Raw genomic sequence first — 12,302 nt, 5'->3', positions numbered from 1 at the left:
ATATACAGGACCTGTAAGCGGGCAAGGGAACGGACATGAGACGTGCTCTCTCCACGAGCCAGGACGATGCCAGATGATCATCATCCCATTGCTCATCCATCCCTGGCAGCAACCCTAGGGGGCAGCTTCCATCATAACCCCACTTTCACAGATGAGAAAGGCTCAGATTTAGTAACTTGCCCAGCACACATGCCTTGGGATGGGAGACCCAAGTCTGCCTGATTCCAGTCTTCTTATTCTTCAAACCAAATCTCCTTCCCAAGATGGAAGGCCTCATCTCCAGGCTCCATCTAGACCTACACAAGTGCGAGTATTACAAATATAATCTTTGTACCTCCATGTCACATTCCATTTTTTCTACTTCAATTTCCTTATATGCAGAATAGACTAACAGTTAAGGAAACAGACTCTAGAGTCAGGCTTCCAGAGTTCAAGCCCCAGCTTGTCACTTATTAGTTATGTGACCTCATGCACACTACTAAATCTCTGTTTCTTTATCTGTGAAGTGAGAATAAAGGTAACTGCTCTCATAGGGTTTTATGGAGCTAAAATCCATCAATTCAGAGGTCTAAGACATTGCCCAGTCATAGGTATATAGATGTTTGCTATTCTAATCACGTAAGAACACAGAATCCAGGACAAGGGCCATAACCCCAGGCTCTACAGCACAAGTGGAAAAGAAGGAGACGTTCTTTTAAAAAAAACATTTTTTTTTAATGTTTTTATTTATTTTTGAGACAGAGCATGAGCAGGGGAGGGGCAGAGAGAGAGGGAGACACAGAATCCGAAGCAGGCTCCAGGCTCGAGCTGTCAGCACAGAGCCCGACGCACGGCTCGAACTCACAAACCGTGAGATCATGACCTGAGCCGAAGTCAGACGCTTAACAGACTGAGCCACCCAGGCGCCCCAAGGAGAGGTTCTTTAACATGACTCACACTTAGCTTCTGGCAGAGCGCAGCATCAGGGTCTAAGTTCTCCAAGCCATTTAATGGAATGACAAAATCTATTTCCCATTCTAGCAAAATAAAAGGAGTTAAAATATGTAAAGCACTTACTTTTTTTTTTTTTTTAAATTTCTGGTCATAAGGACACCTAAAAATGCTTACCTCAAGCAACATAAATGAACTTAATAAACTAAAAGTTAACTGCAATGTCCTATGGATAAACTGAGAAAAAAAAAAGGAATTGAGAAGGAAAGATACTTCTAGGGTAATGCTGGAAAACTTCTAATACCCACATGGCTGCTCAGCTGTAGACAAGGATGAAGAGTGGAATGTTACAACCCTTCAGTCACATGGACAAGTCCAGGCCAGCTCCCTTCTTAGTCTTTCCATCCATCCGTCCGTCCATTTAACGTTTATTAAACGCCTACTAGACGCCAGTCATCTAAGTACATCCTAAGTTAGGATACTCAAGTGAAAGACATGGCATCTCCTTCAAGAAGATAATTCAACCACAAGGGAGAGTAATGAGAAACGCAGGTACCTGGGGACACCCAAGCCATCAGACATCTAATAGATCTCAACTCCTTGAGATAACGATTGACCTGAAGGTTAAAGGTTACCTGATCCAGGTGGGACAGGCATCAGATCTTCCAGGCAGTCTGGAGAGCATGTGGTAAGTACAAAGACAGGAGGGCACAGTCTCTCTGTGGGCACCTCAAGTTCCAGTATGCCTGGGACGTAGAGGATGAGTGGCCGAGTGGCAAGAAACGCTGCTAACTCGATTGTGAAAGACTTTCCATTGTGTGCTTCAGAGTACGGAAGGGGAAAGGAGTAGCCAAGGAGGGTTTAAACAGAGGTGTGACCAAAGAGGCAGAGAGAGAGAGAGAGAGAGAGAGAGAGAGACAGAGACAGAGACAGACACCCGGAAGTTGCCTCCACATTGAAAGAGACTGCTGGCCAGAACAGTACCACTGAGTGAAGTGGTGGATGCCACCTACTAACCTTGGCCCTGAACTCTTTCCACTTTGCTTTAAATTTTAAGTGGCCTGTAGACTTTTCTTCATTCCTTCTTGGTTCTGTAACATGTGTGTGCCCTTAGGGTGGTGTAAAAATAGGCCCGGGGCCCGGGGAAGAGGCAACTCAGCTGCCCAAGGAGCTCAGACACTCCCTAGGCATGTGGCCTGTTTTCTCTCAGCTGTTAGGAGGGCTCAAGGTCACTGGGCCTGGAAACCCGATTCTGTTGCAGATGGCCTTCCCATGGCCCAGGAAGCTCTGTGGAGAACGCAGTGGGAGGTACCTGGCGCCAGGGCTCCCCAACGCCATCTTAACGGGCTGCCTCTCACTAGGGGCCCCTACTCCTTTTTCAGCTCTTACGGATTCATCAACAGGTCAACTCAGGCCCTTTCCAGAAATACTCCAGCTCTTCCCTTCTGATGATTCTGCCGTATGCACACGTGAAAAATAAGAGCAGGGATTGGGAGGTGCAGACTTTTTATTACACCCCTTCTCTGCCACAGAAGCCAACACCACAACTAGACAGACTTGGGTTCAAGCTCCAACTCTGCTTCCTAGGTCAGTAATGTAGAACAACAACAACAAAAAGACCTTGAAAAGCCACAGTCCCATGTACGATTTTTGGGGGGAGGGGAAAAAAAGGAATTCTGCTCACGCAATGGAAGTTTGAAAACTACTGCCCAGTCCTTCTCTGTGTCTATGTGCTAACTCCTACGGTCTTGGGAACTCAGGGCTACCATTTCCAAGGAGACCCCTGAAGGACAGGGTGGGGTGCAGAGCTGTGCCCAAAGCAGCAGGAGCACTGAAGTTTGGGTTTGTGGAGCCCTAGGGGGCACGTAGGCCAGCCTCTGGGATCTACAATCTGCTCAGGCCATATGCAAAATTCTGGGGTGTGTGCAATCTGGGAAGGAGGGAGCCCTAGCTTTCCTCAGATTTCCAGAGGACTCCATGTTTCCAACACATGAACTACATGCACAAATCATCACCAGAGAAACTACCATGTTCTGAGTGCTGCTCATAGGCGAGGAGCATGAGGGTAAGATCACCTACCTGCAAGGGCTATTGGGAGGATGGAGGGAGAGGACGGCTGGGCAGCACTTAGCAAGGCACCTGGCACAAGGCTGACACTTTACAGGCTCCAGCTGTATTTTATCATGGTGATCAGTATTCTCCATTATCGTCTCTTTTACCACCTCATTAGTACTGCAAAAACGTTTTGAGGGACGTATTATCAACCCCACTTTACAGAGCAGGAATAGAGCCTTCAAAAAGGTTCACTAGTGAGCTCAAGGCCACAGAACAGCAGAGAAGGAGCTCGAACTTGGCCTGTCTGGTTCCCAAGCCCGGCCGGCCCTCAGTCTAGAAGCATTAAGTGAAGAAGGCAGAGCCCTCCCTGAGAGCTCAGGAGGAGGCTGTGGGCTGGAAGCCCCCAGATGACCCCGGGCCTGAGATCAGCAGCCAGAGGGGTAAACAGGCCTGGGGCTTTCCGCTGAAAGGGCCAGCAGGCCTTGCTAACTTTCACCTCTCCTAACCGACAAGAGAAAGTCAAGCCACGTAAGATAATAATGATTAAAAAAGAAAACCACTCCCTGTGGCAGCCATTCCAAGGCTCCAAAGTGAGGCCCTGTCTTGGAGTACAGGATTCAGGTTCGAGGAGGCAGGCAGTGCCCTCGGGCCAGGCTCCAGGCAAGGTTTCTCCTTCCAAACTAATGCAGAACTCTGCTGAACTCACCGCTTGAAAGCCAAAAAGATGCCTCTGGGTTGCCATGGCAATGCTCAACAGACAAAACATTTTACCGGCCTCTGACGCACACACACAAACTTATTTAAGGGCCAAATGGATGGACTGGTGGGTGAAAGGGGGTGGGAATGTTTCCACGGCTCCGTCTCCAAGGACGCGGCCCCCACGGTGTCTAGGTCAGCCTGAAACCGGGCAAAGAAATCCTTCAACACAAGCTGAGGCCAGCTTGCTAGGGAAAGGGAAGTCCCTGCCGTGCCTGTCTTGTCACAGTCACGGTCTCGTCCTAGGAGGCCTAGGAGAGAGTGACAGTATATGCCGACGGTCCCGGCTCTGCCTCTTCCTGGGCACAGCCTTTCACCACCTGGCACTTCATTCTCTTCACCAGAAAGGGGGGCATGTTGTGCAGGCCCACAGCAGAGTTGGGAGGACAGGATGTGCCCGTAAGTATGAACGGTCTCACAAACCTCACAGCACTGTGCAGATACAAGTTAGTGCTGATATTAAAATCATGGACGACCATTTCCCACCAGGTAGGGTTCTCACCTCCCAGATCCCATGATTGAACTTCCCTCCACAAGGCTGGATGACCATGGGTATTTCCCTTTAAAGAACTTCACTCCAGGGGGCACCTGGGTGGCTCACATCAGTTAAGCATCTGACTTCAGCTCAGGTCACGATCTCATGGTTCGGTTCGTGGGTTTGACGCCTGCATCGGGCTTGCTGCTGTCCGTGCCCACTTTGGATCCTCTGCCCCCCTGTCTCTCTGCCCCTCCTCTGCTTGCATGCTCGCTCTCAAAAATAAACTTTTTGTTGCTGTGGTTTTTTAAATTTCACTCCAGGATCCAACAGGAATTGCCCTCCCAAAATGCGGTGATCTGGGTAGTGATGATGAATGTGGACCCGTCCCATGGACCCGTCCATGCCCATGGGGTGTGTTGTACTCTGGCTCTTCCGTGCCCCACTCCTCACCTCAGAAGAGGGGTCTCACCAGAGACAGCTTATGGCACTGCAGCAGGATCATCAACAAATGTTGCAAAACCTTCCCTTTGCAAGAGTCCAGGACCTCCTTTAGTAAAGAGATGCCCCAGGGATGTGAATCTTCTTCCACCTATCACTCCCCCGTGGTGCACCCTCTTACGTTTCAGACTCCCTCCCGAGAAGTTATTCTTAAACCTCCCCTTGTCCTCAGATGGAACGGGCCCCCACTGTGCCGTGCACAGAGGTCTATGGAAACAGCTGCACTGTTATTCTCTGGTCTCCTGGTTCCTTAAGGGCAGGGATCACATCTTGCCCACCTGAGCATTCACTTGGCCCACCCCAGTGCCTGGCATTGGTCGGCACTCTGTGAATGCTGACTGGCAGGCTACAAATGACAATGCCACACCCATCATGTCTGTGCATCAGTGCCCTTGGGATTTTCAAGTCCATATGCCACAGACATCTGCTCTCACTTCCCCATCCTCCTGGAAAAGGACATTTGAAGCAGAGCCTGGGGTGCAAGAGTTTGAGACCTGAGCTCCTCAGCAACCTAGTGGGTCAGAAGCAAGGGGGCTGGGCCTCCTACCCACCAAAATCAAAGCTCTCGGCCCAACCCCCAGATTAGCTGATGGACTGAACTTGACCCTTAAAAACTGGAAGAGCATTCATTCCTCCTGCTCTGAAACATCATTGTTTTTCTTTGGCTCCGTTACTCAAGGCCCCTGAAGAGTCCCTACTTTCTCAGGGAGTGAGCACATCAGCTCTGCTGATTATTTTCAGGGAGGTGCAGTTACCCTCTGAGCAGGTGCACTGCCCAAGTTCTCATCTCTCTGTAGGTCATCTCCCTTCTACCAACATGGTGCTCCCCACATGCTTCCCACTCGGTTTCCTCCAAATCTGTTATCACTGGCTGCCCTAAATAAAGCCTCCTTTGGAGTCTGACCTTCTAGGAAACCAGAAGTGGTGGCTCACCACTGTGCCACATCCCCAAAGGATGCTTCCCATGAGTAGAAATGCATTAACTCTGTGTATGCCCATACGGATGCGCGCGTGCGCGCGCACACACACACACACACACACACACACACACACACACACACAGGGGTCCTCGTAGATGGAACACCACCCATGCTGGTCTAAGGAGCACTTCCTGCGTGCTCTAGGGGAGCTTCTGCCATAGGCATTTGTCACAGTTCGTGATGTAGGGAAAATGACAATAGCCCTGTTGTCTTTATCATCTTTCTCATTTCCTATAGAACAGAATGATTGCGGTGGCGGTTTTCACATTTTCCTGGACTCACATCCTGTATGAAATATTCTCTGCTTCGTTCACCACCAGACCATGTCTGCCTCCCCGCCCTTACGCTGGAACTAATTATCACCGACAATTACAGGATTTTATATTCCTATGTTCAAAAAAAAAAAAAAAAAACACAGGCCATAAAAAAAACAATACTTTCACAGCTGAAAGAGTTAGAGAAGCCACAAAATTTCATCGGTGCCATGGTAGCATTTATAAATAACATTTTGCATGGAGAGCTAAATTTGCACCACGGAACCTGAGGTGGCAATATTATTTTATAATCTTGAAAGTGGACTTTAACACCTCCCACAGAAGGCGCAGAAAATACAGAAGTGCCAAAGAGAATAAAAGGTTCATTGCCTTCAAATACCAGGTCTACACATGCATCACAATGGGCTGGGACAAATGCATCGGTATCTTTCCCAGGGGAAAGTACTCCCTCTCTTTCGTGCGAAGAGAGGACCTGCATGTGTAAAATGCTTACCCTAAATTAAGTCTTCTATCTTCCACGTTTTCCCAATTATTAATATACTAGACAGCTGCAGTAGCTCTAACAAAAATAGCAGCCAAGCTTTTCCAAAAGTCAAAGCGGCCAGGGGAGATCTGCATGGGGACTTTCCTATGTAAGGAGTGGTTGCTCTCTGGAGCAAACCAACAGAAAAAAATATCCAGTGAAAGGACAAAAAAAAAAAAAAAAAAAAAAAAAAAAACAACCCCAACCAAAACAAACAGAAAACTTGTTTCAAAACGTAAACTGAAAAATGACTCCCATCACACCACACACACTCCTCTTTATAGTAAAAAATAAAGGTCACCGAAAAGTCTGTCTGGCCGACTCATTGGCATTAACAACCCTGAAAATTAAGAAGTAAAACCAAGGATCGCCAATCACTTTGCTATACTTTGGAATGAGACTATCAAATTGTGTCAACTCAAAGGGAGTAGGGGGAGGTCAGAAAAAACAGATTATGCCTTTTTTTAGTTTTAGATTTCTGAAAGCAAATTAAGGTCCTGGAAAAAAAAAAAAAGAAAAAAAGAAAAAAGTTGCCCTTAAATTGCCACCTTCATATGTCAAGCAGGTAGGACCATCATCTTAACGAACTGATATGTACACAATTCGTGTCAACATTCACATCTGAAAAGCACGATGAAGGGAAAAACCAGGTATTAAGAGCACTGCAATTTAACGTGCTCTGACCTCAACAGTGATCATGAATTTTAATTCAAAGATTATGAGGACACATAACAAGAACAGATGTTAAAAGACTCATTTGTTTTTGTTTTTTTAACAGCTCTAATGTCAGAGCTTAAGCAGATCACACCAGAGAGAAGATCCCTTGTCAAGGTCACGTTAACAATTGTCTGGATAGTATCGTACACTTCACTTTTCCTGCCACCGTTCTGATTTCACATCATTCCAACCTTTGAAGGCAATCAGATCACATGCCCCCATTTCTGAGCAAGACGCCATGACCTCATCTGTGCCCTAGCACCATATACACAAACAGAAATCTCTGTGTGTCTTTGAGAAAGCAGAACTGAGTCCCAACAGTCCAAATTCTCAACAAGCGTAGGTTTGCACCAGGTCTGCATAATGTGTTTCTACAAGAAAGACAGGGAATGTGAAATGCTGACCTAAGACTCTCTGTAAAAATCACGGCCACTTTTTAGTAAATGCCAACAAATATCAGAGAGAAGCAGAACACGGCTGCTTGGAAATAGCTGTTAAGTTTATTAATATAATCCCTTAGAGTAAAGCTTACAGTGTGGCTGTTTCCAAGACGGTCACTATCATTGAGAGGAAGGGCTACTTCCTTAATATAAACAGCCATGTACCAGCCATGTACCACTTACCATTTGTGATCTGTTCTTGGGACAGCCATTGATGTCTTCAATCTTCTCATTGGCTGAAAAAGGAAACACAAGTCAGAAAAATAAACAATCATCCCCAACACCTTGAGTAGTGATGTTCAGAACGCTTGAGGCCAACCAAGTCCTAAGGCCCATCCTGGGGTCTGTCCAATCAGCGCAGGCATGTGAAACGCTGAGCCGCAGCTAGCAAGCTTCAGGACTTACTCATCCAGCCACCGTCCCCCAGGGACAGCTGGGGCAAGGTCGTCGGCATCTAAAGCAGAGACAACTGCATTGACGACAGTCTTGGAGCACTGGGACATCACAGAAATGTGTGGAGACTGGGAAACAGAGCTCTGATTATGCTTTCGGCTCTTAGACAGCTACGACCTCCCCACAGAAGATAGGACGGTTCAGAGTGGGTCAGTCCAGCTAGAACTCCACTCCTGGGGACAAAAGGCACAGATGAAGTATCTTACCTCATCCTTTCCTTTTACTTAATTCAAACAAAATTAACTCCAGTGTAGTTAACATACAGCATTATAGTTTCAGGGGTACGGTATAGTGATTCAACAGTTCTGTACATGACTCAGTGCTCATCACAACAAGTGCACTCCTTAATCCCCATCCCCCGCCCACCTCCCATCTGATAATCATCAGTTTGTTCTCTGTAGTTGAGTCCATTTTTTGGTTTTGTCTCATTTTTTACCTTTTGTTTCCTAAATTCTACCTGAGTGGAATAATGTGGGATTTGTCTTTTTTATTTTTTTCACTTCGCATTATATTCTCTAGCCCATGTCGCAAATGGCAAGATTTCATTCTTTATGGCTGAATAATATTCCATTGTGTGTTTGTCCATCTTTATCCATGCATCTGTCAATAAAGATTTGGGCTGTTTCCATGGTTTGGCTATTGTAAATAATGATGCCATAAACATAAGGGGGCATGTATCCCTTTGAATTAGTGTTTTTGTAGTCTTTGGGTAGATACCCAGTAGTGCCGGATCGTATGGTAATTCTATTTTTATTTTTTTGAAGAACCTCCATCCTGTCTTGCAGTTGGGCTGCACCAGTTTGCATTCCCACCAATAGTGCACAAGGGTTCCTTTTTCTCCACATCCTCACCAACACTTGTTTCTGGTGTTGTTGGTTTTAACCATTCTGACAGGTGTGAGGTGATCTCATTGTGGTTTTGATTTGCATTTCCCTGGCGAGTTGAGTACCTTTTCATGTGTCTGTTGGCCGTCTCACCTCATCTTTAGCCAGAAATGCTAATATTGCTTAATACAAATAGGATTACTAATAATCCTATTCCCAGAGTGGTAGCACACAGAGAAAATAAGAGAGCCAGACTTAAAAGGGATGCATCCCAGGCCACATAGTGAGTCCAGGTTAGATCTGAAACACACTCCTAAAGTCATAATAGCACCTGGCTATTTAGAGAAGTGGGAGAAAGAGGTTGTGTTAAATTAACTGGAAGTCAATCCCAGTGACAAGGAAGAAAGGCCCAGGTTCCCACAGTGAAGTAAGGAGGAATCCCTATAAGACACAGCCCAAGCTATCTATGGTGGGTGCAGGGGGGTTTCAGTTTGCCACAGCAGCACTACATAAAAGCAACATATGTAGAGGTTGGGGCACTAGCTTTGGGAGGCAAAGATACCTCCACGTTTGAATCTCAGATCTATAGCTTCTTAGCTGTGTGATCTCAGCCATGTCCCTCAACCTCTCTGGGCCACAGGTTCCCCATCTAATAGGATGGAGCTAATACTACCTGCTTTAGAGGAAGAGCTATGATAGACTATAGGATGCCAGAAAAATACTTCATGCAGTGCCTAGCACACAGTATGTATCCTACAAATGGCAGCTATCATTTACCCAATAATACATACCATCTATGTAAAGTATGTAAGATATGAATTTCCTTTCTGAAGTCTCCATCTGAGTTAAGCCCACAAACTCAGCTAGGAGTCCACAGTCAAGCACTGAGGTTCTGCTGCCTCTGGGAAGCCCCTGTAAGCTTCCTCCCCAGTCCCTTTGGTCCTTTTACTTAGGGTCCCCACCCCTAGAAGAAGAAAGCACATGCAAGTCTGTGTTCTCTCAGCACTGTGTACCTTCCTCTGTTTTGGTCTGAATCATTTAAGGTGTAACTCCTTTTCTGGTCTCCACCAGCTATGCTGTTGAAAGCCTGGCAGACCTACAGATTTTGGTTTTCACATTTGTGTGTTTGGGGCTCAAGAAGTGCTTACACAATCAAATTTCAAAAACAATCATGTCAGATTTTAATGAATATGATGCCAAAAATCCCCATCAAGAGGAAAGATATTAAAAACTATCTGAAAAGAATAACCAAATCAAAGTGTCCCAAGCTCCAATTTTAGAACTCCTGAATCTAATACATAATACAGCTCAGCATTACCTCAATTGGACTCCCCCCCCCCACCCCTCTGGTGTCCTCTACTTCGAGAAAGAAGGGAGAAATAAAGCTAGTGTCAAGAAATTGTTTAAGGGAGAAGTGGGGGAGAGGGGAAAATGGGGAATGGGCACTGGGTGTTGTATGGAAGCCAATTTGACAATAAATTAAAAGAAAAAAAATTGTTTAAAAATCTCATTCCTAGGAGATAGTCTGGTTAGTATACATTCAGCCTAATCTACACCTTCTTTAGAATTTGCTCAGGCTAACAGATACTCCACTCTATGATCTACCTTAGAAGATGTCAATCTTCAGAAATCCAACTCTTTTAAGAACAGTGGGATAGACATTTTAGGAAGCCTTTTCTACCCGTTTCCCTTACCCCCAAAAGAGGTGCCATAAAGCCTTTAAAAAGCACATAAGAAATGCCCAGTGAATGGGATGACTCATGGGTATCTGTTCTTTAGTTCACCAGAAAATGACAGAATTACAATCAGTCAGAATAGGTCACTAGCATGTCAGCTCCAGAAGAACAAGCTTTATCATCTGCTTCCTATTGTAACCCCAGAGCTTAAGACAGTGCTGGTCACACAGAAGCCAACTCAAATATTTGTTGAAAGGAGCTAAGGAATGAGTATTCCGAACGCTTCAAAGAATCAAAGTTTTACTGCCTATTCGGAGGCAATGGTCTTTTCACTTGTCAATACAGAGGCACATACTAAAGATGAAAAAAAAAAAAGATCCTGGATAAATGGCATGCCTTCAAACAAGGGAAATTATGGCAGGCCTGCACTCAGACCCTGGGTTTTGATATACAACAATGGAGAATAAATACGTGGCTTCTGAGAATCCAGGCCGCTCAAGGTATCTTCCAATTGGATACTCATGATGGCCAAAGTCATAAGTCATTAGATTCTGATCAATACCCAGTTCAGCATTAGGTCATTAGTGCTCATTCAAGTAAAGGATGGATAACTGCGATCTTAGGAAATCATTTTAAAGATTCTTTATATACCATCCACAGATAAAAATGCCAAAGGACTTGGTCTAATTGTTACTCTACTTCCTTGTTGTAGTCTGTCACCTAAACCACAGTCAGGTGCTGCCTGAATTCAAATACTGCAGCTCCTAGGAGCTTAATGCCACTTTACAACATTAGAAATACACCAATGGAGTGGAGCCTATGGATGACCACTCTAAAGAATATGCGGGAAGAGATCAACTAAATGCCTAAGCCCAAACTCAAAAAGCTTAATAAAAATGCAAAAAAATATCTTGAACCTCCTAGTTCCCAATTTCATGTAATTTAAATACTTCTCCTTTGCTTAAATTCTCAAGAATTTCCATAACTGTCATAAATACTCAGAGCAATAACAGCAGTTCTGATTCTGCTGAAAAGGAAGAAGAACTTGGTTAACTTGTGGTAGGGGGTCTTTGGCTGCAACACAAAAGTAGATAACCAAAGAAGCAAAGGCATTTGTCCCCAAAGTCTTCAACTACGATTCAAACTAGCATCCCTAAGTGCCAGTGCCCATTTATGTATTCTAGCAGGTTCAAGACCTTCTCAATCCATGAATGCGGTAACCTGCCTGCACACAAGGTGACAAGTTATTAATTGGAAAGCTTCAGTGCACTTTTCAAGTAAGGAGAGTGGCATCAGCTCATTGCTTTCCAGCGGACTTCTTTGGAAGGGATGAGAACATTTTTCATATGCATCCATGCACAGGGCAGCTGGCAGCCCGGCCAACAGGAGAGAGAGAAACTGGCTGCCCAGAAAGGCAGAGGACTTACCCAAAGACACACAACAGTAGCAGGTCATCAATGGAAAGAGGGCACAATCCTAGGTGTTGTCTGAATTTCCTGGTTGTGCTCAGAGGCCACCCAAATGGTGATGGAAAATGGGCTTCTATCAGCTCTCATCACCTCTGATGGGAAATCTCTTCCCCTATCCTCTGTCCTTGCTTCCTCCTTCTCTCCAATCCTCTTTTGTTCATCCTATTTCCCTCCTTCTCTCTCCTTTCATCCCTGCCTCCCACCCCTTTTCCCCTACCCTCCTTCCAC

The 12,302-nt window shown here is 45.5% G+C and overlaps 1 protein-coding gene across 24 annotated transcripts in view; it reads right to left on the bottom strand.

Annotated features, from left to right (window-relative positions):
* The window catches only part of NAV2 (neuron navigator 2), a 739,922-nt gene that overhangs the window by 250,641 nt on the left and 476,979 nt on the right, over nt 1-12,302 (bottom strand). For all 24 annotated transcript variants that reach the window (XR_006297427.1, XM_043580801.1, XM_043580796.1 and 21 more), the window contains one exon: nt 7,836-7,888. Coding sequence is in view for 23 of the 24 variants with exons in the window: in XM_043580801.1 (XP_043436736.1) it covers nt 7,836-7,888 (53 nt within the window). In the remaining variant the exon portion in view is untranslated. The remainder of the gene's footprint in view (nt 1-7,835; nt 7,889-12,302) is intronic.

This window comes from Prionailurus bengalensis, chromosome D1 (assembly GCF_016509475.1).
Source record: "Prionailurus bengalensis isolate Pbe53 chromosome D1, Fcat_Pben_1.1_paternal_pri, whole genome shotgun sequence".
NCBI classification, from domain to species: Eukaryota; Metazoa; Chordata; class Mammalia; order Carnivora; family Felidae; genus Prionailurus; species Prionailurus bengalensis.
The sequence above is the reverse complement of the archived record's forward strand: the minus strand, read 5'-3'. Positions and strand labels throughout refer to the sequence as shown.